Source organism: Anabas testudineus, chromosome 24 (assembly GCF_900324465.2).
Source record: "Anabas testudineus chromosome 24, fAnaTes1.2, whole genome shotgun sequence".
NCBI classification, from domain to species: Eukaryota; Metazoa; Chordata; class Actinopteri; order Anabantiformes; family Anabantidae; genus Anabas; species Anabas testudineus.
In genome coordinates this window covers 4,014,063-4,041,666 of record NC_046632.1, presented here as the reverse complement: position 1 = coordinate 4,041,666, position 27,604 = coordinate 4,014,063, and the positions used below count along the sequence as shown (strand labels likewise).

Here is a 27,604-nt window from a genome sequence, read left to right as displayed (position 1 = left end):
GCCAATCAGAGAGGACGCACTGATGCATAGTGATCAATGGACAACACTAGCTTTTCTACCTGGATCAATGCATTAAAACACACACACTGATGGTTCAGGAAAGACACAGACATGCGCTGGATGTTTGCTTTGTGAAGCCTGTTAGTCAGCATGTCGTACGCCAATGTTAATACAGCTCTTCTTCTGTGGTTTGCTAACTATGCATCATTCGATATGCAGACATTAAAGTCATTATACTGTTCCTGCATCCGTGCATCTGTACATGACCAGTGTGCATTGAATTTTTTATGTATGCATGCTTGTGTGCCACTGAAGTATGTGTGTGTGTGTGTGCGCAAACAGAGGGAGAAAGTAACATCTCCTGTGGTACTGAGATGCAACATAACAACAACAACAACAACAACAGGATGACTTATCATGCAGCCTCTGTTCAGCCCCTGAAGCGACCCAATTATACAGTCTAAATTATGAGAGGAGAGGTAGAAAAGGTGGAAACACTCACTCACACACACACTGACACACACACACTCACAGGCTTCCTCCTCTGACTTTGCCCTTCCTCTCTTTCTGCTCTACTTCCTCATTCTTTAGCCTGATTCTGATTTGCAAGTTCTCTGGCAGCTCAGCAGTGAAAGCCACAATCCTCCAGCATGTGTGTGTGTGTGTGTGTGTGTGTGCTCACATTCAAAAGACTGGGACAAAATGAGCTATATAGGACTATGAGGAGCACTATTAAGTTAAGCTGGCGTGTGATGCAGGTCTATTGAATTCAAATGTGTTTATGCAAAGCAAAGGCTGTGTGCTTTTTATTGTAATGCGCGGTTTAGCAGCTTAGCACCTCACCATATGACCACTCATCAGCTGTTACATAACCTGCAGCCCACAGCCAGGAGCCAGTGAGACACATCTGCCAGGAGATGGCAGCGTCGGCCACGCAAGAAACCAGCGGATAAACACGCAGGGAGAGCCTGGATGTTAGTGCCACGAGAAGCTGAGCACGAATCCCCGGATTGGAGAGTAAACAAGGAGCATGAGAGCTCCTCGGAGGCGGACGGATGACAGGCTGAGGTGTGTTTGGATCCCGCTGCAGGCCGACGGAGCGGCGCCGTGTTCCGAGGGGAAAGTGCGAGACATCGTCCAGCCGTGAGTACATCTCTCCATCCTGGGTCCTGCGGTGCGTGCCCGCAACATCAGCTCTGCAGTTTTCTGTCTCACTTGCAACTACAATATCACCTACTAATATTAACTACAAATATACTGTCACAGTACAAATAGGAAGGGTCGGATCGAGCGATCATCGCACAGAGACAACAGCAGAAATCAACTACAGCTGAGTGAAGACGCGCACTGAAGATGCCATGATGTTTTCCAGCTCCTCTCCTTCCTCTTCCTCTTCCTCATTCATGCCGCTTTATGAGTTTGGTTTAGGATTTAAAATAAACACACGAAGTGTTTAACTGAGCGCCTGCAGCAGCTGCGCGTCTGAGTTTATTTCTATGGTGTCAAATCACCACAAAAATCACCGCAAGGGACTTTACAGAGTAAGATTAAGAAAATATACACATCACTATAGCTATATGTACATTTAGAGTTTATAGAATACAGAAAACTACTACAAATTCCCAGTGCAGAGGTGTTTTCCTCACAGGGAAGAGGAGGAACTCTCCAGCAGAACCAGGATCAGGCTGGGCGGCCATCTGCCTCCGCCGGTTTGGGTGAGTGGAAAGAAGAGAACTCTCTCTGTTAACAAGTATAACAACAAGCAGCAGGGTAAACACTGGACAGGTCAGTAGGACCATTAACTGCACACTGGACATATACAGCTCAGAGACCGGGGACACCTGCAGAGGACAACAGAGAGAGGGAGACAGAGAGGAGGAAGGACAAAGTTGATGAGGTGCACAGGTCAAGTGTTCTTCTGGGATAAGGTCATATAACTAAGAGGTCTTTAAGATAAGATGGAGCTTGATTATTAAGTGCTTCATATGTGAGGAGAAGTGTTTTAAACTCTGTCCTGGATTTTACTAACGCAGGAGAAATATGAGCTCTCTTGCTAATTACAGTCAAAGGCATCAAAATATGTCCACTATCTCCTCTAAAGCGTAATAATTAACCTGTTATATCTTTTACAAAACGGAGAGTGTACAAAAACTTAATTGTAGTTACAATGAAAGACTATTTCTTTGGCAGCACAAGGCCTTTTTAAAATATTACAAGGCAGAGCCTGGCTAACTGTTTTCAGTCCTTGTAAATTATTCACAGGAGAACTATCAGAGTGAAATAATGTGTGTTTTAATTCAAACTACTTCTTATTTTTACTCCACACCGCTCTATGAATTCACAGTAAGTCCCGTGACTGCTAACACGCTGCGGAAACATATAGTCTCACACGCTTTTCATGAACATTGAACATGTAGGTTCAATGAGGCAGAAATATGTTCATCTACATCGTGTCAGCTAGTTCCCACTAATTGTTATCAATGGAGACAGGAAGCCATGTTTCTGTGAACAGCTGTTGAATGGTTTGACATGTCCCCATCTGAAGACTTGTAGTATCTTTGGTGATCCCTTCACTTTTCATTACATATACACGTCCAGTAGCCTACACCTTGTGGCGTTCTAGCTACTATTATATATTTGACTGAAGCTGAGATATGCTGAAACTGTAACTCTGAACATTATGCCCGGCTGGTCAGTTGTAGATTGATGTCCTGATAGTTTTCATTTGAAGATCTGTTCAGCTTGGTATGAGATACACACAAACAGAGAAGTAATCAGAAGGCGAGTCGCACACTTTTTCACACAGCACTGTATTTTCAGCCTGGGAGTTATTCACAGTGGAGCACTTGGCCATGCCTCAGTGGACAGTCATGGTTTAGACACAAAGACAGCACTTTGAGTCACTGACATTACTGACATTTTACCAGCAGTGCTGATTCTCTTTCCACTTTCCTTCTCTGTTTGTGTGTCCTCTCTATTCTGAATGCATGAGGCATAAATTATATTCTCCTTTCAAAATGGACCAAATTGTTTTGACAGCCTGCAGGGGACGGGGAAAGGAAGCTACACTCCTTTCTACATGAATCAGAGAAGAGAAAAAGCACAAAAAACCACACAGAGGACTGCAGAAAGTCAGCCAGAAGTTGGAACTACGTCGTCCACAGCCCGTGCCTTCAAAGACTGTGGTGGGCTTTTCTAGTCTTTGTGTTCCTAGCTATCCAGGAGAGGCGAAGGAGGATTAAATCACATGCTCTCACTCTGTTGAAAGTGATCACAAACTAAACCTGCTGAGACCTCATTCTCCAGTGTTTCAGGCGCGCTTGAATCTGTTCTGGGAGCTTAGAGCAACAAAACAAACTTTCCCAAGTAATTTGCTTATCTCAGTAGAAGGAGGACTCCGATAAAGGTCAAAAACACTGGATTTTTTTGCAGCTGGGGCCCAAAAAGAGACTCGACAACACCCTGCTGGAGAGTCACCGAGGAGCTTTTGAGCAGCTTTGATTTGGACAAGACGACTGTGGAGGAGACAGTGGTCATGGGTAACAAGAACACCAGCCCGCCGAAAGGTCCCGACACAGGATCCGCTCAGGAAGACGAAGCTGTAGTCACTGATAGTGCCACAGGTAAAGAGTTTTGTCCAACCCAACAAGCAACTAGTCTTAACTTTCAAGTAAATCATAAGGACATAAATGGCGATACAACAGTGATCACAGGGTAAAATACAAACACATTTGATCACGGTGTTTGTTTTTTCGCAGTGTTGGAACAAATTTGAGGCACTTCCATCATCTGTTGGTATCACTCTCTAACACAATTAGCATAGACATAACGTCTGAAAAATATTTGATTATTTGCAAACAATGACAAGAACGCTTCCTCAGAATAAGCTTCTACTGTACCTGCTCTTTTTTGTCAGAACACATAATCAAAATGCATCTGTGGACTATATACGCACCCATACTATATACAGTATTGTTTCTTTGCTTATTTACATTTACCTTTTTATTTGTGTGTTTATTTGTGTGTTTATTTGTGTGCACAGTGTGTCATGTGCTCAACTGTTTCCACTCTTTAAACTAATCTGCAGTACCTGTAGCTGCATATTCAGCACACAGACATGAAAGTGATTTCGATCAAACTATTCCATTTCTCTTTTCAGAGTAAATACACTGAGGACGTTACAGGTTAACAGAATATTTATGAAGCTTCTGAAACATCATATACTTCATATATATTGTGTTGTATGTTTTTAGCAAGTGTCTCCAGAGATGGACCTCTAGGCCTCAGCCCGGAGCTGCTGGCTTCTCTGCAGTCCCTAGGAGATAACAGCGACTCTACACTGTTGCCACACTCTCTGCACCAGGTGTGTGTTTGTCTCTGTGTGTGAATGTGTGAGAGAGGATTTTTCCTTCCATATCCATAGGGAATATCTGTCTTTATGAAGTGAAACAGCAAAGCTTTGTGTGTGAAGGTCTATGGATCTACATACAGTATGCTGGGTTTTGTATGTGCAGCAGGCATCCTGGGTGACGTGAGTCTAATGTCTGTGTTAGCTGACCCACTGTGTTTCTCCAAAGAAACAAAATAATTTGTTCGATTTTTTTATCACCAGCATGCAAATGTGTCGCGGTTTATTATTCAGGAAGGTCAGCTGTCTGAAAATCTTAAACATTCCCTGTGAATGTGTTGCTCAAGGAGGCATCAGCACTACTTACTGGAGCAGAAGAGAACATTTATGCAACTGTCCCCAGTCTGCAGGGGCAGGAATTTGAACTGGTAACTCTTGGCTCTTTTGTTGCTGCCCTGTGTCAGGTCACAATTACAACATCCAAACAGACATGCTAATTAGAGGTGTGATAAATATAGTTTGGTTCGGTTGAGTTGAACACATTCTCCTAACAATAAGACTGCGTTTATTTGACTCAGCTATTACAGGGTCTTGAGACGCTTGTAGTTGACTTTGCACTGCTGCCAACTGCAACTAATCGTAGAACAATGATGAAGCTGTTTTCCATCAAAGGAAAAGCAAAACAAAGCAGTATTAGTGTATCAGACTCATTCGACTAAACCAGTTACTAAATAATATGACGTGTTACTGTAAAAGCCAACAACACGATCAGTGTTATTGTTTGAAAAATACACTCCTATTATAAGAAATTCTGTCAGCGTGACTAATGCTGCACTCTGCAGTTAACTACACTTTGAGCAGAAACATAGTTTGTGTCTTTCATTTTCAGTTGGACATAAAGCTCCATACTCTGTCATATTTTCCAGCTCCTGCTATTGTAATGTGCTGAATATTGAATAGATTGAATTTGTTTGTTGAAAACTAAAGATATAGTTTCAAGTCAGGAAAGTAGAGACGGAGACAAGGAGCACATGACATGAAATCAGATATCTTTAAATCAGATCTGCACCACTTTTGAAACAGAGATAGAGGTGAAAAGAGATAAACAAGTGTTGGATTTGTTGCACGTTTACAGAGACGCTTCTGTTCAAGCCAAACTGGAAGGAACATCTGTAACGGAGCAGTTCGACTGTTGCACAAATACTGTTGTTCTTGTTATTCTCTGTTAGCACAGGCCTCACATTGCACTAAATTTAGCACCAGTGGCAATTTAGGAGCCCAATAGAGCTGACACCAGATGAGGACACATGTTACTTATAATCACAGAATAAAATATAATAAAGATCTGACTAAAACGTCTGAATTGAGCATTAAAGCGTGTCATGGGAACGTAGCCAAAATATTGTAGTACTTATTATAGTAATAACACATTATATCACAGAGGCACAGGTGTGTTCTTATTGCTTAAACACACTCCCAAGGAAAGTAATACTTATAATACTGTTAATGTGATACATGCAGAATAGAGCTACAAAGGCAAACGCGATCAATCGTAAGAGAATGCAGAAGGCTCATTGAATTTCCAGATTTGTGTGGAAGAACATCAGTGGATGACTGAACAGGGCACCAACATGGAGGAGCAAGGGGGCTGTACCAGAGTTACTTTTATAATAATTAGAATGGTTAATGGTATAGGTTACTTATCTGGCATGGTTGGCCAGATAAAGTTTTCTATGCTCCAATCAGAATAATTTAAGATGAAATATATTGTGATTAAATGGCTGATTCACTATTTTTATCATACTTAGGCAACAGTACATCTACACCACAATTAGGAACGCAATACTCTTAAGAATGTAAAACTTGACAAAAAAGATCACCTTTGATAAATAACTTTCCTATACATTTTTAGAGCCATGAGAAACTAAATCCAAAAGCTAACTTGATACTATGGAATTACACCAGGAAATCACAGGAGGTGAAAAATGCTGAGTGATCCTGAGAAAAAGCCCACAGACTGAGTCCAGAAGTACAGTATTAGCATGTGACTTTGTGTCTCGCAGCTTGTCTACATGGCTCTGCGTCTTGGTACGACGCTGTCATGTGATCTTTGAAGGAATTGGCTGAACGTCAAACAAATTAGCCTCTGCATTTGCGCGGCTTAATTAAGGTCACGATGGGCTTTGATACTTCACAGGTTAACGGTGGTGTTTCACACTGAAATGCTCACATGATTCCAGAGTCCCTTCCGTCTACATCCTGTTTAATCAATTGTCTTTCCAATTCCAGATTGCAGAGGCCTACTCACTCAAAGAGGAATGTATCCTTTCAACTGCACACTGACCTCACTTTTATGCTCTGTGACATTTGCCAGTCACTAGTATTTTCCAGCTGAAGCGTGACTGAGCCAGAGTGGCACTTAGAATATAAAAAAAAAAGTTTCCACTCTGTGGACAAAGAGTTTCCATCTGCTGTGTTGGCTGAAAAAAGGTTTACTATTACTGCATGTTGTGGTCTGAGGAGACCAAAACACTGAATTTAATCCTGTGGCGATATCTGTGATGTCAGAGTGCAGAGAGCTTTGTGAATAATCTTTTTTTTTGATTTGTTTTGTTGTCTGTCTTTCTGTCGGCCACATTTGTGTCTTCGCTGCTGTTGTTTTCTATCTGTTCATGTGTCTCGCAATCACTGGGTGTTCCCCCGTGCGTTGGCTCGAAGCCCCCGATGGCTCGCAGCCGTATTTCCTTGGGCTCTGTTTGTGCTGTTGGCCTGGCAACAGCCGGCGGCCTGTCACACTGCAAGGAGGACGGTGCAAGCGTTTACGTGTGGGAGGAGAGAGAAAATCGGAGACTGAGAGAAACGCTTCATGGATTGGGGAAGGGAGGACTGGTGAGGCAGAAGGAGAAATGCGCAGCAGCAAAAGCTCAGCAGATTATGTTAGAGTGAGAGGCAGGGACAGGGGGTGTTGATTGGAATGACACAGTAACATCCCAGTCTCAGCTCTGACTTTACCCAGAAACATTTGTTGATAGTCACAGCTAATATGGTAACACTTTATTTAACAGGTCCCATACTTTTCTGATAGATGCTGGATATCAGTCTCTGGGTCTTGCTCAGTGATCAGTGCTCTCAACTTGTGGGCTTCTGCTTGACATTTGTGACACTTTCAAAACTTTTGGCCATAACTGGACATGTCAAATAAAATGACTCAATGTGAAACAAGTAGGAATTCTTTGTAGTCTTAGGAACTTCCCATGGATGCCCAAACATATTTAATCTAAGCTGATAGATAAATTAATAGATACTTATCTTACCAGTGTAGACACAGGCTAAAGTGTACCTTTAAAGCCTTTTTAATTAATTTTTATGCTTCTTTACTTATTGTTATAAAACATATTTGATGTAGCACAGATCTTTGTCCGGCCTTGTACACAGTCTACAGATGCAGATCTCTGTACGATGGAAAGGTTTCTGTGTAATAAATCTGGGCTTGGGAGTTTACGGAGCAGTGTGCAGACCTTGTGTCTGTTTTCTACCCATATTCTGCTTTTGGATCCAGAACCTGCAGAGGTTTGTTTGGATGTACGGGCCTTCACCTCTCTCTTGATTTATCCTTCCCTTATAGTCTATACATGATGACAACATCTACTGTGTAGTTGGAGTAGAAAGGCCCTGTAGGATAAAAGACAATTAATAAAATGGTGAAAAAGTAACAAACCCAAACATGGTGTCCTGTGTGTCCTCCAGCATTGTGACTTTGTTCTCATTTTCCCCCAGCAAACGGGTCAATTCCTCTTCCTCTATCCTTAATTCCTTTATCCTTGATTGTATCTAGATTAAATATGTGCTGACCTCTCTGTTTGAATGAGAGAAACATGTCTTCAACTCACTCTTTCCAAAGTCTGTGCTGTTTCTTTAACTGATAATGCTACCAGACCAGTGGGCCATCCAGTTCCTACAGCTGGAGAAACTCTACCATGAACGTCTCCTCTCCAACCTCGCTGGCCTGCAGGAGAACTGGGGTACGGCACGTATGTATTTATTCTCATCAGAGATCAAATAGTCTAAATGTAATTCATTTATTTGGAGTGCACCTGTCTACATGTGTTCTCAGAGAGCCGGTGGAGAGAGAAGGAGAACAGTGAGAGCGATTTGCCTGCTGAAACAGACGCCACCAGTCAGAAACACGTCGAGGCTCTGAGTCAGATCTGCAGGACACACCTCAGGTACATCAACACAACCCCTACACATTGTTGAAGCACAAGGGAACATAAACAGCTTTTCTATCTAATTTCATTTGTCTTATTTGCCATTAAACATATAACTTTACAGATGTTTTTAATGTGCTTTTGCTTTGATGTAATGGACTGATACAGTTCCCTCCAAAAGTAATGGAAAAGTCAAGTCAATGCATATGTTTTTGCTGTAAGATCAAAAGATGAAGACGAGAGATTAGTTCACTTCTTATGTTGTTTATTTATTTTGATGATATTTACATGTAGATAGCATCTCCTGTATCTGATGATCCTAGATGACTCTTTCTCCCCTGCTCTGTGGAGCGTGTTGGTGGGTCATCGGATACAAAAGATTGTTCTATGTTGTTTAACGTGTCAACATCTAAATATATTAGTTTAGATATTCTAAACTTTAGTCTCACATGAATGTTTTGATCTTCAACCAAAGGTTTTATAAATTAGCCCGGCCTTTCCAACACGTATGGAGGGAATAGCTACACTGAGGAGTCACATGCAAATTCATTGCTTTGATAATGCATGAAGCTACAGACACACAACACAACAAAGCAAAAACATTTCTGACAAATACTGTAAGTCTGGATACCAGACACAGCTGTGTCCCATCTATGCTCTGGTACTGGTGGTATGTTATTTCATCCCACAGCTATTTTGTACGGCTGGACTGGATTTGACTGATTTTAGCTTCTGCTGCACAAGCAGCACGAGGAATATTTGAACTTTCTAGCACGTGAACCCTGTGTGACCTTCTTCTCTCCCTCTCTGTTTTCTTTCTCTTGCTGTCTACCTGGTCTGCCTCTGTACGGACTTTTCTTCTACTGCTTTCTCAGACCATCAGTCAGTGTGGAACAGGTAAGATGTGTGAATCTTCCCTTTCTGCACTGATAGTAAATCAGTCTCAGACTTTACATGATAAACATGTGTGTTGGGTTCAACAGAACGTGGAGAATACAACTGTGAAAAACGTGAAGAGCGTGGACCAGGCACTACAGTCCTGCCATGATAAAGGTAAACATTGATTTATATGCAGCCTCAAAGGAATAAACAAGACTAATGGCAGTTTACATACTGTTGAAAGCTTTTTTGGCATCTGCCAAATATATGTTTTCATACCAACTCTGAGACACATGAACTTCAAGTGTTTTATGTTACAAATCTAGTTTAGAACATAAAAGACTTAAATTATCTACAACTGTGTTGCAAACTAATAAATAAAAATAGTTAAAATAAATTACTGCCCATAACACTATAAAAAAACAGGGCTCTTCCTTCCTGCCCTCACTTTGTACACTGTACTAAAAAAATATCTTTGTCCACATGAAAGATCATGCTGGAGCAACAGTCAGTTAGTTTGTGTTTTAGAGCATAAGTGATACAGTGAAACAATCTGTTTGTTCTGCTAGTACTGTGCAGAAACTCAGTTTCATACACTGAAAACTGAACCTCTAAATATTTTCATCCTGGCAGGAGATTTGTTTTCAGTGACCTTTCTTTTACCTTTTTGTCTTGTCTAGGCCACCATAATGGCCAGAAATGTCCCTACGTGTGAAGCTTGAATTCTACTGTAAGGTCCTTTCTGTTTCTCTCATGTTCTAGTCAACAAGCTTGAAACGTCAGCCGAGGATGAAGAACAAGAGCACAACGTGAACTCGGAGCTGTTGTCGCTACAGACAGGCGGCGAAGAGGAAGGTGAGGAAAAGGATGGAGAACAAGAAGAAGAAGAAGAAGAAGAAGAAGAAGAAGAGACATTTGAAGAAGGACAGGAAGTTGAAGAGGAGGAGCCGTGTGAGGAGATGCCAGATGAAGAGGAGGTAAAGGTGGAGTGGCCGACAGGAGTCCCCCAGGCTTCAGACAAGGACCTGGCCAAGCTGTCCAGCACAGAGGGGGTGGGTGTACACTGTGTTCTGCTGGCTGGTGTGTGTTTGTCGGCCTTTGCATCTGATTATTATCATTCTTAGAGGAGTTGATGTTACGAACGGACTAACGGGACCAACGAGTAAGAACAAAAAGATACATTTATTAACAAAAAGGGCAGGGGACACAGGGAACTAACCAACACTAACAAAGTATCAACTAAAAGAGACCCGAACACACGGTGGACAAATACCAACAAAGCATAATCTGACAAAGTAGCAACTAAAAACCTACGCACTAACGCGGACAAAAACCAACTAATAAACTAAACATACAAAGTAACAAACAAAAATCACTGCACAAGGCAGGAGAACATTAACAGACAGACAAACCAACAGTACAAAGTATCAACTCAAAAAACACAGCGTGAACACAGACCAAACAATTCAAACTGACTAACAAAAACAGACAGGGACCTCACGGACAAACGAACAAACAAACTGACCAGATTTAGGAGTAGTGTGCAGCATGAATGACAGAAGTGAAGTCAATGTGTGACAAACCAGCAATGAGCAGAGGACGGATGGGAGCTTATAAAGTGGAGGGATGCACAGGTGAACTGAATGAGTCAATTAGTCCGGTGAGTGAGAGTGGAGAGTAGAGGAAGTCCATATGTGGGTGTGGCAGGAGGGTGAGACACAGAACCAAACATAACAGACAGGGGCAGAGGGAGGAATCGTAACAGAACCCCCCCGGCAAGGGGCGGATCCCAGACGGCCCCAAACAAACCAGGACGGGCGGGGGGAGGGAGGCCCGGAGGAGGGCCCGAAACACCAGACCGGGCGGGCGGAGGGAGGCCCGGTGGAGGGACCGGGCGCAGCAGACCAGGAGTGCCTCCGGCGGACGGCCAGGAGGCGGCAAACGGACCAGGAGTGCCTCCGGCGGACGGCCAGGAGGCGGCAAACGGACCAGGAGTGCCTCCGGCGGACGGCCAGGAGGCGGCAAACGGACCAGGAGTGCCTCCGGCGGACGGCCAGGAGGCGGCAAACGGACCAGGAGTGCCTCCGGCGGACGGCCAGGAGGCGGCAAACGGACCAGGAGTGCCTCCGGCGGACGGCCAGGAGGCGGCAAACAGGACTGAAGAGACGACGAACCAGAAGACAGAGCCTCGGGCGGACGGCCGGGAGACGACGAACCAGAAGACAGAGCCTCGGGCGGACGGCCGGGAGACGACGAACCAGAAGACAGAGCCTCGGGCGGACGGCCGGGAGACGACGAACCAGAAGACAGAGCCTCGGGCGGACGGCCGGGAGACGACGAACCAGAAGACAGAGCCTCGGGCGGACGGCCGGGAGGCGACGAACCAGAAGACAGAGCCTCGGGCGGACGGCCGGGAGGCGACGAACCAGAAGACAGAGCCTCGGGCGGACGGCCGGGAGGCGACGAACCAGGAGACAGAGCCTCGGGCGGACGGCCGGGAGGCGACGAACCAGAAGACAGAGCCTCGGGCGGACGGCCGGGAGGCGACGAACCAGAAGACAGAGCCTCGGGCGGACGGCCGGGAGGCGACGAACCAGAAGACAGAACCTCGGGCGGACGGCCGGGAGGCGGCGAACCAGAAGACAGAACCCGAGACCCTTGAGCCGGCTGGAGAACCAGGGACCGGAAAGCCAGCCGGAGAGCAGGCCGAGGACCCCCAGGCCGGGGGCCAGGATACGACCCACGAGGCAGGAGACCCCCAGGCGGACTGCCGGATGGCGAGCAGAGAGCCGGGGAGCAGCAAGACGGCTGAGGATTCCCAGGCGGACTGCCCGGCGGCGACGAACAAGGCTGGAGAGCCCCAGGCGGACTGCCCGGCGGCGACGAACAAGGCTGGAGAGCCCCAGGCGGACTGCCCGGCGGCGACGAACAAGGCTGGAGAACCCCGGGCGGACTGCCCGGCGGCGACGAACAAGGCTGGAGAACCCCGGGCGGACTGCCCGGCGGCGACGAACTTTGAGCCAGTTGGAGCTGAGGGGCCAGAACAGGACCACAGTTCTCAGGGGCCCCCCAAGGAGACAGGAGCAGGGTGGTGGTGTCCTCATTGTCATCCCACCACATCTCCTGGGGTGACAAACAAAGTTCAAAGGGTAGAGACGGCGGCGACGGCCTCTGCGTCGACCCGTCCGAAGACTGAAGAGACGGCGGCGACGGCCTCTGCGTCAACCCGTCCGAAGACTGAAGAGACGGCGACGACGGCGACCTCTGCGTCGACCCGCCTGGGAACCTGGCGGCTGCAGGGACCGGAGCAGCAGCTGACACCAGAGCAGCGGTGACTGCAGCAATCAAGGTGGCTGCAACTGCGGCGACAGCTGAAGGACCAGGAACAGAAGCCAGATCCGTGACAGGAACAGGAGCCGGATCCGTGACAGGAACAGGAGCCGGATCCGTGACAGGAACAGGAGCCGGATCCGTGACAGGAACAGGAGCCGGATCCGTGACAGGAACAGGAGCCGGATCCGTGACAGGAACCGAGACCAAAGCAGCCTGGGCTGCAGGACCAACAAAAGCAGCGGGAGCTGCGGGACCGACAAAAGCGGCATCGGCTGCTGGACTGACAAAAACGGCATCGGCTGCTGGACTGACAAAAACGGCATCGGCTGCTGGACTAACACACACGGCATCGGCTGCTGGACTAACAAAACCGGCATCGGCAGCTGGGGGACCAACTAAAGCAGCGCTAGCTGGGGGACCAACTAAAGCAGCGCTAGCTGGGGGCCTAACATGAGCAGTAGTGCTAGCCGGGGGCCTAACATGAGCAGCAGTAGCTGCGGGCCTAACTAGCGCAGCATGGGCTGCTGGGCTAACTAGCGCAGCACTAGCTGCGGGACTAACAAAGGCAGCTTCGGGGGCTGCGGGACCAACGAAAGCAGCATTAGCTGCAGAACCAACGAAAGCAGCATTAGCTGCAGAACCAACGAAAGCAGCATTAGCTGCAGAACCAACTAAAGCAGCCTCGGCTGCAGAACCAACAAAAGCAGCACTGGCTGCAGAACCAACAAAAGCAGCACTGGCTGCAGAACCAACAAAAGCAGCACTAGCTGCAGGACTAACAGAAGCAGCATTAGCTGCAGGTGACCCTGGAACCCGGGGAGCCTTCCGCCTCCGACGTGGACGTCGGCGCTTGCTGGGAAATCCCATCCACAAAGCCAGGCGGGTTCCCTCATATAGTGAGTACAGGGCGTCACTAAAAACTGGAGGCTGGCTAACTGCATAACTGCTCCGGAGATCTAACTCCGGAGCTGACTGGGCCTTAAGCTCCCTGTAAATGGAGCGGGCCTCCTCTGGGCTCAAAACAACGGGTTCCAAAGGGTCGGGTGAGGTGAGTGAAGTGCCACAAACCAAACGGGAACAGGGAAGAAAAATGGAGCGACCAGTGGTGGACTGAGGGAATTCCATGGTCGCGGTAATGGCTGGTTTGTTCTGTTACGAACGGACTAACGGGACCAACGAGTAAGAACAAAAAGATACATTTATTAACAAAAAGGGCAGGGGACACAGGGAACTAACCAACACTAACAAAGTATCAACTAAAAGAGACCCGAACACACGGTGGACAAATACCAACAAAGCATAATCTGACAAAGTAGCAACTAAAAACCTACGCACTAACGCGGACAAAAACCAACTAATAAACTAAACATACAAAGTAACAAACAAAAATCACTGCACAAGGCAGGAGAACATTAACAGACAGACAAACCAACAGTACAAAGTATCAACTCAAAAAACACAGCGTGAACACAGACCAAACAATTCAAACTGACTAACAAAAACAGACAGGGACCTCACGGACAAACGAACAAACAAACTGACCAGATTTAGGAGTAGTGTGCAGCATGAATGACAGAAGTGAAGTCAATGTGTGACAAACCAGCAATGAGCAGAGGACGGATGGGAGCTTATAAAGTGGAGGGATGCACAGGTGAACTGAATGAGTCAATTAGTCCGGTGAGTGAGAGTGGAGAGTAGAGGAAGTCCATATGTGGGTGTGGCAGGAGGGTGAGACACAGAACCAAACATAACAGACAGGGGCAGAGGGAGGAATCGTAACAGTTGATGTAATAAAAGTTATAATTTTATGCAGAAACATGTTTATATTGAGAAAATAATCAATATGAGAGGAATGCGTACATGAGAGCATAAGAAGGGGCACAAAATCATTTCCTGTTCAGTATCCCTGCATCTCATGATCTTTCTCCCCAGTCTTCTTTACCTTTCTGCTCTCTGTCCATGTTTCATCTCATGCATGCGTCTATTCTTCCTTCCTTAGACTGTTATTCTTACCACCTGCAGAAAATAAGACTATATTTGTTTAATGGTCTGTGTCCTGACCCAAAGCTCATTTTCTTTGCTGGGACACACCCACAGAAAGTCTCAGTGCTCCCTTGGTGAGGTCATCACCAACTTCTCTTTGTTCAAAAGCCTCCACCCATGGTGTGGCCTCACACTTGGGATGTCTTGCCAAATATGCAACATTACTGGACTGGAGCTTGAGCTGAGACACGATGACTCCTGGCTCAAACGCTGGGCTGGTGGAGTAGATGAGTTCTACACATGTCCTGTGGCTTTATTGACAAGAGCAGATAGCAGCAAACAAACAGTGACCATGTGAAACTGCAGCACTTCTCAAAAACAAGCCGTTTCTTCCGGCAGTGATGATAACAGAAGTGAGCAGCTCGCAGCATCATTAGCTGATCACTTTGTTGTCAGTGTAATGCATCAAAAGGCCATAACGTGTCCTGTCAGACGCCCTGACAGCACCTAAAGCATTAGAAATATATGAAAAATACTGTTTTTTATTGTGGATGAATCATTATTTATGATGTTTTGTGGTTTCCGATGTTTCTTTTTGTTCCTTTCTGTTTTCTACATCTGACATGCATGTCTCCAAGCATCACCAGCAAGTTAACACGTTTGTCTTTTTCTAAAATATCTCCACTATTGAATGTATTGTCAAAAAACACACACAAAAAAAGTCTTTGTGTGTCTTTGCAGTGTTTTTGCATCTCTATGAGATCATAGCTGAGTTTTATGGCTTTCGAGCATTAAGTAACTTCAGACAGAGACTCTGTGGCCCACACCTCTCTATCTATTGCATAATCCGTCATATTGGATTTGTAATTCAGTGCATTAAGGATGATCCCTTAGCTTGTCAGATAGCGCTATCAGCAGGTCAAAATACTTTCCACTACTCTGGTTTATGATGAAATAGCTCCATTTCCAAAAGTAAGGGTGTTACGCTTTTGAAATCAACTTTGAAACTGGTACACCAGTGGGAGGTGTTTGAAGATCTGTTGTGATGAATTTCTGGCTCACTGACGTCTGCTGATGTACAGTCAAACTGCAGTTCACACATGAGTAAGACGCTCTTTATTGCTATGTATAACAATATTTATAATGCATTTATTATTCTTCCCTCTAAATTGGATCACCTTGAATTTTAAGCTTTCCAGCAGAAACATGTTACTGAAGTCAGAATCATTTGAGTGTGCTTCTGTGTTGTTACACCTGTCCTTCTGCAGCTCTGTTTACTTTCCTCGGCCAAGCTTCAGGAGTTCATCTCCAGTTCATCCAAAAAGCTGCACATGGTCTGATGACTAATATTCAAACATATGATGTGTTCTGTGGATTCACTGCCCGACACAAAGACAACAACGACAAACATTACACACCACTTAAACCTCTTATTTTCCAGTCTTATTCATACGGTGGGCTGTCACCCTGCAGCTTAGAAAAGATTCTGTCGTCCTACGAGCATGAGACCCAAGATCAGTCCATTACGATCTCCCTGCTCTGCTGTGCTCTGCTACACTCAGCTCAGCACATCAAATAGTCATTATGTTACTAGTTTTTCTCTGATTGGTTAAAAAGGTGAAACTGTTTTAGAAGAGAAGATCTGAATAGCTGTGAGAGGAATAACACCAGTATGTATAATCGGGATCACTTCACTGTTTTTCATGAGGTTGTTCAAACTAGAGTTCTCATGTTTTTCATGTCTCTTGTCTTCTTCAGAGTTCCTCTCCCGATGGTCTGGTCTCCATTCTGAAGAGGAGGAGAGCGTCGCTGGATGGTCTGCCTCCTCCAAGCGACATTGCTACTAAACAGAACTCCAAACGCAAAGTTCGCTTCAGTGAACCAGAGGATGGCGTTGAGCAAGGTAGAGTGTGACTCATCCTGTAACCTACTGATGAACCGATCAGTCACTCTCATTGACTCCAGGACTGATTTCATGTTTGAAACCTCAAACCTTTGCTGTCTGTCTTGTAGATGAGGTGGGTGGAGATTCCTGCCTGATCCTCCTGCTGCTGTGTCTGGTTACCGTGGTGATCAGCATAGGCGGGACCGCTCTGTACTGCACCCTGGTGGACACTTACTCGAACATTTGCACCGACTTCACTCACAACGTCGATTTCTACGTCATGAACGTACGGAGGTTCTTCCAAGGGCTCGTACACTGGCTGCCCTTCCGGACTTAGACCCTTTCACGTGCATACACGACGAGCTGCTTCAGGAAGCTGTGCCACCATCCAGAGTGTTTAAGCTTTGATTCCTTTTACAGTGACTCGACTAGCATCCCATGGTTTACTACCAATAATAAGACATTTAAATGTACTATGTATCGGTATTCAAGTACAAAGCAACATCACACAGTATAAACCTCAGATGAACAACACCTCGTGTGCATATTGTGGACTCTTGTTTGCTACTGTGTCTCTGGATGTTTTAATTTCAAACTCAGTTATATTTGTAACCCTAACCCAAGCTGTAGTCTATCTGAGTAGCAGTGTCTCCCCCACAGTCGTAGCAGTCATACCTGTGGATACATTTGGCTTTGTCGTGCCTCTATTTTAACTCTTACATCGAGAAGCTGTCTCTAGCATCATACTGTACATACTGTATGTGATGTTTTTTTTATCATTTGTTTGGTTCTGTATCAGACACAAAAATGATATTATACTAAAAATCCCTGATTCCAGATAGAGATGAGACGTTATGATCCTTTAACTGAAAATGATAATCTTTTAACTGGCTTTACCTCAACACAAGTGGTTACTTTTTTATAACGAGAAGAATTACACTGTACTGATTATTGTTCAAAGTGCCGTATTGAAACCAAAACGCTGAGGACAAGTGTGCATTTTTGCTATGAAAATATTCAGTCATGCCATTTTAAGCTGTGTTTCAGTGAAGTCATTGCAGTTTTTAGTTTGTGATATAATCATGTTACAGCCGCTCCACAAACTCAGGCACTTACTCCGTGTTTGTACAGTACTTATGGTGCTCTCTGTTTTCATGTCCATCCTTAACATTCCTGCTCTACGCGTGTCCTACGGTCATTTCTAATCTTCTCACTACAGTGTGCTAACAGCTGCACGACGATATCAAGAGCCTGAAGCAGCGAGAAGATGCATTTCATCACCACATCGCATTCCAACACAGGTGGTTTAAAAAACAGAAGAATGTCTTTATGAACTCCATTATTCCTGGTTAGGTTCCTGGATTTGTGCACAATCGTGAGGCATCTTTTCTCTGCATCGGGAGTTTGGTATCTTCTGTGTTTGTCACCATCTTGTCCATAAGCAGAGCTAATTGCACCAACAGTTGTGTTTCCTGGCTGGATCTGGTAACACAACAGTGAAATGTGGCTGGAAAAGCCAACAGAGGAAACTAAATGTGATCAGCACGTTCATTACTGTGTGTTTTTGTTTTTAATGATCTCACCTCTCCTCCCTAACTCCCCATGTGATGAATGTTCTCTGTGTATTGTCACTTTTGATATGGTCAATGGACAATCCTATTTTTATATGTTTTATGTTCAGTTGAGTCCTGAATGGAATGCAAATAAATAAATAAAGAAATAAAGAAATATTTCACTTGTGCTGTTGGATATTTCTCCTGACTGTAGAGTCCAGTACCGGCGTTCACCACATGATATCAGTGTACACCACAGAATGATCCACCTGGTCTGGACACTCAGTCACATCCACACAGTGTCAACAAGTTAACACAGTAACTCCACTGTCAAATCAAATCATATCAAATCACAATGCTTATTTTGATCACGGTTTTAGGCTGATTCGTGCTAGCATCAACAAGTGATTTAAAGAAAGCGGTGGAATAAATAAACAGTATTTCAGTAAAATGAGTTTAATTGTTCTCCATTGCTGCATTTCGAGCGTAACTAGTCGCAAATGTTATCTAAGGACCAATCAGCGAACAGAACTAGGGACCAGGAGGAAGAGGAGGGGGGCTTTAACTACAACGCAAACAATAGCTGCCGTAACACCGCGGCCCGCTCTACCGTGTCATTGTTTTCGGTGCCGGCGGCTAAACGGGACAGTTTGTTACGGAGGAAGTGGCTCGGTTTGCCGCAGAGAGTGTCTGAAATGGGCCGTGGCCGGGAGAAGCAGAGTGTGTGTGTGTGTGTGTGTGTGTGTGTGTGTGTGTGTGTGTGTGTGTGTGTGACGGGGTGTAGTGTAGCTCACTGAGAGCCGTGTTGGCTGTCACTGCCCCAGGACACCGTGTTACGACACTGACGGTGGCTGCACTGGTTGTGGTTTGATGGGAGGTTATATCGACAGAGGTGGATCATATTTAAACTAAATAAAAGTTCTTATTTATGCTCCAAAACTGCTAGAAATTGGATTTAAGTTATTTGAAATTGGCCTGAATACTCACATTGAAATAACTGCTGGTCAGTGTACAGAGGAAACATTGATAATAAATAAATGAGTTAATATAATAATATATAAACAAGAGATCAATTTCAGATGTTTTTATACAAAAAACACTTCTAGCAAACAGCTGTCTACTGCACTTCCGGTTTGCATGTTACTGGCTGCTGTGATAATTAATCAATCTGTGAATCAGAAGTAAGAAGCTGTCCATCCTAAATAAACCTGGCTGAACTGAGGACACTCCCGACCCTTGCAGGGGTCATCTGGCCACGGTGCCTCTTGGCAGTCTTCAGACTCGGGCCTTGCAGACAGCGGATCTCTGCCAGCTGAAGGAGCTGCAGCCTGCGGTGGCAGCCAAAGTGAAAAGGAGATGAGGCTATAACGGAGCAATTACTGTCAGGTCTCCACACTTCAGTTGGAGTAATAACATTTATATTGGAACGTGGAGCTCAGCGGTGATAAATCGTTAAAGGAGTAAGGTGACAGAGATTCTTTACACTTAACCTACATTTTACTCGTTTGATTCCAGAATGAAAGATGAACTATTATTTAAAAACCCTTTAACACAGAGATATCACACATCTCCTTGTTATAACTATGCGGCCGCCTTTTCCATCCAGGCTGCGAAGAGCTGAACCTTTTCTCGCTGCTGCACCTGTAACTGGGTCAGCCATCCCAGCAGCTGTCAGTGTTTTGATCCCAGCCAGAGACGCGGGCCTTAATAAGACTTTCTCATTATGTTGTTTAGACCGGCATCTAGCAGCCGACTGGATATATGATGAGTCATCTGCAGTGATTCATCGCTCGCTTCCCTGCTGCTCATTATTCCTTTTGACATCTCATATCGCCCCCCCCTCCCTCCTGCCAACTGTTTCTCTTTTTTACTCCACCTTCCTCAATCTCATTGTGATTTTTCTCACACCCATAAATCTCTTATATCTTCTTCTCCTCATCTGCATCCCCCCTTTCATCATTTCACCTCCACCACCTGCTTCCCTTTACTTTCATTACTTCACTGTAATCTCTTACCCCCCCTCCCCCCTCACCTGCACTTTTTATATACATCCCCTTATCTTGTCCCACTCAGTCTTTTTCTATATCCCTTTTTCCAATATCCTTCTTAGTATAGTTAAAGAGAAAAGGGTGGAAAAAGAATTTGAAACACCATATGCCAATGTCATTTATAGCATAACTTATTTAAAATGTAAAAAAAAAAAAACTTTCTTTGCAAAAGTCCTTCTGAAGTCCTTCAGATTCTCTAAAACCGGTCCAATCGACCGGCTCCGACCAGGTTCCTCGGTCAGAAACCACCAGTAGCCCTCATCTAGCAGTAAAGGTCCCAGCACGTCCCGGTTCCAGTGTAATGGATTTGTAGTGACATCCACTGGAGATGCTGTCGCGTGACCTTTCCGCTGTACTCTTTACAGTGCTGCTGTGAAATCCCTGAACGCTGCATCTGTTGTTTAGCAGCATCACTCTGTTCGGTGCGCTCCATCAGATGGTGTGCTGGCACGAGTTTACAGAGCCACTGGTGCAGGGAGAGGCTCTTTATCTTGCTCAAGGACACTTCAGAAACCTGTACCTGTTGGCTGTCACCCACTGAGGCCAGCTGTGCATTTTGCTTCACTCCTTTTCCTCTTTGCTTTCCCTGCAAAACCAGAGCTCATCCAGGATGTGAACTTGTTTACAGTAAGGATTTCACTTCCTGCACTGAAGATGTGCAGAGCAACACTATTCGACAACCACTTCTCCTTTAACAGGACTCACAGACAAGTTTCCACCCTGTGTCCTGAGGTCAGGTTTGCTCTGGCACTGCCTAAACTGAGAGGTCAAACAGGTGAACTGCATTGTGCGTTTGAACATGACAGATCAGTTGAGTCACTAAACCTCTCTCTCTCTCTCTCTCTCTCTCTCTCTCTCTCTCTCTCTCTCTATATATATATATATATATATATATATATATATATATATATATATATATATATATATTTTTTTTTTCCATTGTTCTTGTCTCCTCACAACAATAGAACCACATCCAACCGGCCTTTTGTGTGTGTGTGTGTGTGTACTTGCCAATGAGGCTGCAGTTTTCCAGCCACATGCAACAAATCCTTTTCCACCACCAGGTGACAGTGTTTCTCCTGCTCTTTATTCCTCGCTAATATTTACAACACGCATCCCGACTGTGACAGTAGAGGTCATTTTGTGCGTTTGAGGACGCAGAGACGGAGCGTGGCCTTCTCTCGGACACCGCGGCTGCACCAAGTGGAGCACAGTCACGGGAAGGTTGTGCTCAGGTAGCAGCCGTCTCAGGTTTGTGAAGAGGATGTGGAGGTCGAAGAGCGCTCGCAGCTATTATCTCTTTTTCACTGTCTCCTGACTGTTGTGAGTCATTGTGTCCTCTCTCTCGGTGTTGTGTGCCTGCCTCCCCCCAGCTGTCACCACCACCCCAATAAAACAGCTCTCTGTGCGTGAGTGTGTGTGTGTGTTTGCACACACTGAAAGCAGTCTGTGGACAGATCATGTCAGAGGGGATACTTCCATGTTAAATGGCTCATAAGTACAGTGTGATGAGGATGTGTTGGAGGGATGGGTGGTGTGGTGTGACTGTACAAGAATGAGAGAGAGAGCAGACGAGGGGGAGAGGTTGCAGTGGTTTCCCTCTGCGTAACACAGAGCAGCCCCACCCCTCTCCTCCTGGCCCTGCACATCTCCAGTCCGCCATTGTGGCTGCGCAGATATTCATGTCACGTCCCTCACCTCAGCCAGCTCCTCTCCACTCGCTCCACATCCCCCTTTGGATCCTTCCTCCTAACTGATGCTCTGTCTGCACACTGTGACCGTCATTACTGTGAGGACAGTCCAAACACAGCGCACACTGTAACAGTCTGTGTTAGAAATGTCTGTGGCAACAATATCCATGCATACAGTCACACGTGCATTTGTTTGTCTGCGTCTGTGTGTCTGTGTGTGTGGTGTGTGTGGTGTGTGTGTGTGTGTGTGTGTGTGTGTGTGTGTGTCGCAGGGGGTCGTTCTTTCGGCAGGCTTCATTTTGCTGACTGACCAAAACTGAATCCCAGACAGAGAGGGGCTGCAGACAGAACCCCGAGCAGGAAGTGAGGACAATAACTCAGGAGAGTCGAGCGGAGAGAGGAATGATCCAGTGTGAGTAGGGAGTGAGGGAGGAAGTTTTTAAAGACGTGAACTCACATCACAGCCACATTACTGCCAATACATTCATTAAAAAAATGCTATATAGATATATAATTAAACTTCCTCAGTGACGACTCCATCAACTTCATGTGCAGATGAAGACATTAAGTCTTTTTTTTTATGCTTTCATAGCCAAGTGCTGCTGGACACAATACAGATGCACATCAGCAGAGCTTTTGGCAGAGACAGTCAACTGCTCATTAGTGTCTGTACAAATGTGCTGACAGTACAAAGTGGTTCAGTGTTTTCTACTTCTCCTCTCTCCGCCCTGAGAAAGACTGCAGCATCACTCTCCTTCCCTGTCGGCCCTCTTAGCTTCAGGTTCTGTCCCATTTCACCTCTCAGAGCTTTATATTGAATGAATAAGGTTCATGGAAAACATAAGAAATACACAACTAATAAATCAAAGGGCAGTGTGAGCTGATGAGACAGCGTTACAGCTGCTCCACGCATCCACAGAACAATCTACAGTGCGATCCTCTTGACTCCTTCACATTAGCAGGATTTTGGCTATCCTGCTGAATAATGGATGAACACAGACAGAGGGAGGCTGGGAGACAGTTTGTCCTTTGCTATCTGGGCTGCACTCGTTTTCACTGATGATTCAATTACATTTCTATAGCACTAATTAAACATTTTTTTGTGACCAACCCCATGATGCAAAATTACAAATTCTTTTCATGAGATGTGCTGTTGATAATAATTCAGTCTTGTGAATCTTTCCTGATCTTCTGTAACATCTCATATCTGCAGAGCTGCGTTCGCCCCCAAGCACTTTCACTTTTCTTTTGAAGGATCAAAGCCTCGTCATCAGCCTTCAACTAAATATCAGCCAAAACAAATCTTAATGACTCACCTCATTTCAACTATTTCTAACGTGTGGTAGAAGTCGTTATGTAACTTCCTTCATGAACCCCCATTTTCAAAACATTATTCATTTGTTTGTGTGCACTTGAACACAAAATAGCCCATTAATGAATGAGCACGGTGTTGATTTATAGTTTTCTCTGTTTACCTTTTGAATTCAGAGGAATGATTTCACCTCCTGCTGTAAGCTGGTTAATCTGCGTCCATCCTCCCGTTCTTCTGTCCTTCTGTCCATCCAGGGTTAGTTTGTGTGTGACCGACGTATCTTGAAATAACTGGATCAATATTTGTGCTCCGAAACAACATATTGATTTTGTTAAACACGGAGACTGTCTGTTATTTCCACCGGGTTTTTCATTTTCACATTTCTACCACGTCACCTGAGAGATTAAAGCACAATATTTGCTTTGGACATTCATGCTCCCAAGAGGAATAAAAGCTTTATTTACCAGTATTGAATTCAGACAAATAATGACCTTTCCGTATGACAGGTACTGGGACTAATTTGGTCTAGCTAACGTTACTCTGAATCCTGTTGTACCTTGTGAAGTGGCTCTACCACAGTAGGTGTTAACATTAAAATAAAATTAATTGATAGTACTGTGAAGAACTGCAAATTCTCTCTTCTGTGTAACATCTGATATATGTTTGCTGTTACCACGGTACCATCTGTTTGCTGAATATGAAACCTCATCATGCAGCTGCTGGCTGTAGCTTTCTATTTAGATTAAAAATCAGTCGTTACTGTAAAGAAAAAAAGCACAGGAATGCTGCTTCACCTCATATTAAATGTTAGGTTAGCTGACTTCATCCAATTAACTAGACAACAGAGAACAAGGAGGAAAATTGGAACGTAACGTTCTTTAAAAATAATATGTTGGAGGAATACGTTTGAGTTCATCATATAAACTATGTAAAAAGAAACATACACTTAAATAACAAGAGGGATTTAGCTGGATAGATTATGTCAGTTTTGGAAACATACATTAGAGAAAAGAAATAATATTTTATTCTATTTCTTGCTATTAGTGGCGTGGCTGACATTTTCTTTCTCAGAAGATCTATGTATGTACTTTCTTGATGTTTTCTCCAATTAGTTGTTGTTTACTTATAAATATTTAATTCTATACATGATTGAAACGACTTCAAACAGTTTCTCAGGGCCTTTAAGCATCATGCACATAGCTTATGTGGTGGTTAGCTGCTAAAATAGCTGTGTTCATACTGGACCTTCACTGCAGACAATATGGATTATTATTAATCTTAGTCATGTTCTTATAAAGTGATACTGTGGCTGCACACAGCCTGTATCAGTCTAAAAGCTTCTATCTGGTTGACTGTCAGTGTATTAGTCATGACTTTAGTTACTTTCATAGACTTTTGGGTGGACCGTCTGTGATAATCTACACGCATTAATGTAACTTAGTGGTATTCTCTGTAAATATCACTCTGGAATTTAGAGAAAGAGACAAAAAGCGTCTCAACTCGCAGGAGCAATAAAGACAGACACGGGAGGGACTAGGGTTTATTACTTTTAATCAATTCAGCTAGCTACAAAATGTCCACCACTTCACACACTGACAGGATACAGAGAGGGAGTCTTTAATATTACATGCGTTGAGGACATCAATCTCACAGTTGAACCTGTTGTGTCATTCAGGTTTAGGTATTTAATCACCTTACTCTAACTACTCGACATTTTGGCGATTTGGTGTGCATAGCTCTAAAGTACAGAAGCAACAAAAAAAAGAAAAAAAAATCAACAAAAGAACAAAAAAACATTTTATATGTACTTTTAGTTTCAGAGTATAGTTAACATTGTTATTCTATGGTATCATTATATTTTACCAATAACAAACCACACGGGGAGAATAAACTTACAGATACAGTCTTCTTATAAAAGTAAGGTCTCTCAGAAATATGCGTCTTTGCTTTACATTGCAAATGTTTATTTATTTTTTTTCAGAGCATCCAAAACCTATGTTACAGTACACAACCAATCCTCATCTTTCAGCACAGTCAACATCTTCATCACTGAACTGCATAATCGTTTAGAAAACAGGTCTTTTTTTTTTTATTTGTTTTGTTTGGTTTTTTTTGCAATACAACCCCAAGTCCTCACTTTTTCATCGTTCTCTCACTTTTTTGATCCCTTTTGCGTTATTGTACAACGAGATGGTCACAGTCGGTAAATATATTGAAACAGACAGAAAGAAGTGGCACTATTGCAAACTTGCAGGAGTATGGAACGATCAACTGTGTCCTAATACTGAGCATGCGTTTTGTCAATTTGCTACTGCCATGTTATTATTTTTTATATATATTTTTCAGACAGGTTTTATTTATAAGACTAAAATCTACCATTTGTCATGCAGAGAACGCACAATTCACATCACTTGGAATGCAATGTCTAATACAGCTACAGAGAGTCTAGTTGCACATTGTCTAAACAGTAACTCAGTATGATTGCAATGAAGGAAAATGTACCAACGACTGCTTTTTGATTGTAAGTGCTCTTTACAATCCCGTTCACCTGTACCGTCTTTTAGTAAACCTTTACCCATGTTTTCCATCAGTCTTCTTCCTTTTTGTCGTGACACCAAAATAAGGAGCATGACAGTAGTCTAAATGGAATGACACAGTTTTACTAAGACGATACTGAGATACTGGAAAGGAAAAAGAGTAAAAACAAACAGCTTGTATAGCATTCCTATTATATACTTGTCATCCAGAGCAGTGTACTTTTATATATATATATATATATATATATAATATATGATATATTATAATATATGATATATATATATATATATATTTTGATAAAGAGAATAAAAACTTCACAGGTGAGCTAGAGAGCCATCAAGTCAGCACTATATACAACCTTTGGAAAGAATGATATACGGAGTTTAAGAAATCATCTTTTTACGAGGACAATCATCTTGAAAAAGCTTGACAGACGACACACAGAACAACATTTACAATGGGGAGGGGACGTGATATGTGCATGTGTGCAAACCTAGAAGGTCAATACCATGATGAAAGCTTGTCAGCGCCTGTCGACGTGTGGCGCGGGACGCCAAGACGTTCACGCTCTGGGATCGGGGCGTTTAGCCACTGCCCAGCATCTTTGTGGCACGCTGGTTGGCCTCGTCAATCCTGGTCTTGTTGGATTCAGCCTGGATGAAGGAAAGAAGAGAGAAATGTCTGATACTCACTGTATTCAGATTGGACTGCTTCTTATTATTATATATATATATAGTGTATAGTCTGTCTACTCCAGACTGAAATCTGTGTAGTTGCTTGTGACAGCACTTCCGCTTCCGCATGCACAAATATCCTGCAGTTCCATATTGAAATATAAGTATACACTTGTTATCTCTAAGGGTCTTCACTGTCTCTGAGTTGCAAATCACAGTTTCACGTCCACTCGCTTAAAATAAGACTGGACAGGATTTCAATCTGTTGAGCTTAGCTAACAGTCAGTTATATCAATAGAGACAAGGAGAAATGTGTGAATTAACACATTTCTAATTACAGTTTAAATTAGAGCAGTGAGGTGCTCTGCAGTTGCCAAAATGGATTCTCTAAAGACATTTCAGTCGTGTGACTTGAATTCAAATATACTGAGCTTAATAATGCTTTTCAATTTAATAGATATATTTTTCATGCTTTTTATTTTTTGCATTCTTATGCTATTCATTGTAATGAAATTGTGTGTTTGTGTGTGTGTATATGTTTGTACCTTCTCCATGATCCTGTCGATCTGGCGATTCTGGGTGTCTATCTCGTTGCCCATGTCCAGGGCCATGTGGCGCAGGTTACCGATAATGCCACCCACTTGCTCCAGATTCTCGTCCATCTCATTTTCCCGGGCATCGTCTGTTACCCTAAACACAACCACACACACAATCAAGGTTGGATTGTTATAATGTCTATATAGACCAGGCCACACACGCCAAATATTGTTCACCATGTTCCCTTTGTGTCTCTCATCCATCTTTTTCTAGGCTCTGAAGAAGAGAATCTCACCTCAGCTTAGGTTGCTGGACAGCAAATTACAATTTAAAATGATCTGTACAATGATTAATTTGAGAAAAAGATACAAACATCGCAGTGATAATATAGAGCATCAACTATAATTTATTCCAATGACCGGTTTTACAAGAATTTATCATGGACTGGACCGGGAACAAAGACAAAGCTTTGTTGCTGGTATAACTCTTTATTTCCACACAAAGGTGAATCCTAGAACTGTGAGATATTGACAGTGGTCCAGTAGCTTGACTGTGCCTGAAGGTACAAAAAAAACCTTACCTTACATCTACAGTATAAGGCTCATTGATTTACAT

General features: G+C 43.9%; 2 protein-coding genes across 8 annotated transcripts in view; one reads left to right on the top strand and one right to left on the bottom strand.

Moving 5' to 3' along the window:
- Positions 1–740: 740 nt before the first annotated feature.
- cnstb (consortin, connexin sorting protein b) lies at positions 741–18,329 on the top strand. 6 transcript variants are annotated; one of them, XM_026342154.1, is made up of 12 exons: positions 741–1,143; positions 1,267–1,715; positions 3,040–3,623; positions 4,254–4,363; positions 6,638–6,668; positions 8,284–8,379; positions 8,463–8,574; positions 9,432–9,453; positions 9,540–9,609; positions 10,198–10,487; positions 16,510–16,654; positions 16,765–18,329. In XM_026342154.1, exons 3-12 carry the CDS (start codon positions 3,536–3,538, stop codon positions 16,971–16,973), a joined length of 1,173 nt encoding a protein of 390 aa, XP_026197939.1. In that variant the 5' UTR covers positions 741–1,143; positions 1,267–1,715; positions 3,040–3,535; the 3' UTR covers positions 16,974–18,329. The 6 variants fall into 6 exon arrangements, with proteins under 6 accessions (XP_026197939.1, XP_026197938.1, XP_026197940.1 ...); XM_026342153.1 differs by having other exon boundaries at positions 741–1,174; XM_026342155.1 differs by lacking the exon at positions 1,267–1,715.
- Positions 18,330–25,392: 7,063 nt separating this feature from the next.
- snap25a (synaptosome associated protein 25a) overlaps positions 25,393–27,604 on the bottom strand; it is a 30,120-nt gene continuing 27,908 nt past the window's right edge. Inside the window, exons 7-9 of one of the 2 annotated variants that reach the window (XR_003297529.1) lie at positions 26,998–27,142; positions 26,287–26,431; positions 25,393–25,879 (exon numbers count right to left, since the gene is read on the bottom strand). Coding sequence is in view for 1 of the 2 variants with exons in the window: in XM_026340606.1 (XP_026196391.1) it covers positions 26,363–26,431; positions 26,998–27,142 (214 nt within the window). In the remaining variant the exon portion in view is untranslated. Of the gene's footprint in view, positions 26,432–26,997; positions 27,143–27,604 lie in introns of both variants that reach the window. The other variant, XM_026340606.1, reaches the window with a different exon arrangement.

What these genes read in the sequence shown, in the direction of transcription:
- cnstb (XM_026342155.1), top strand. Translation starts at nt 3,536, where the DNA reads ATGGGTAACAAGAACACCAGCCCGCCGAAAGGTCCCGACACAGGATCC. An exon ending in ATCTGCAGGACACACCTCAG is followed by an intron (nt 8,575 to 9,431) that starts GTACATCAACAC and finishes CTGCTTTCTCAG; the next exon opens with ACCATCAGTCAGTGTGGAAC. An exon ending in AGCTGTCCAGCACAGAGGGG is followed by an intron (nt 10,488 to 16,509) that starts GTGGGTGTACAC and finishes TGTCTTCTTCAG; the next exon opens with AGTTCCTCTCCCGATGGTCT.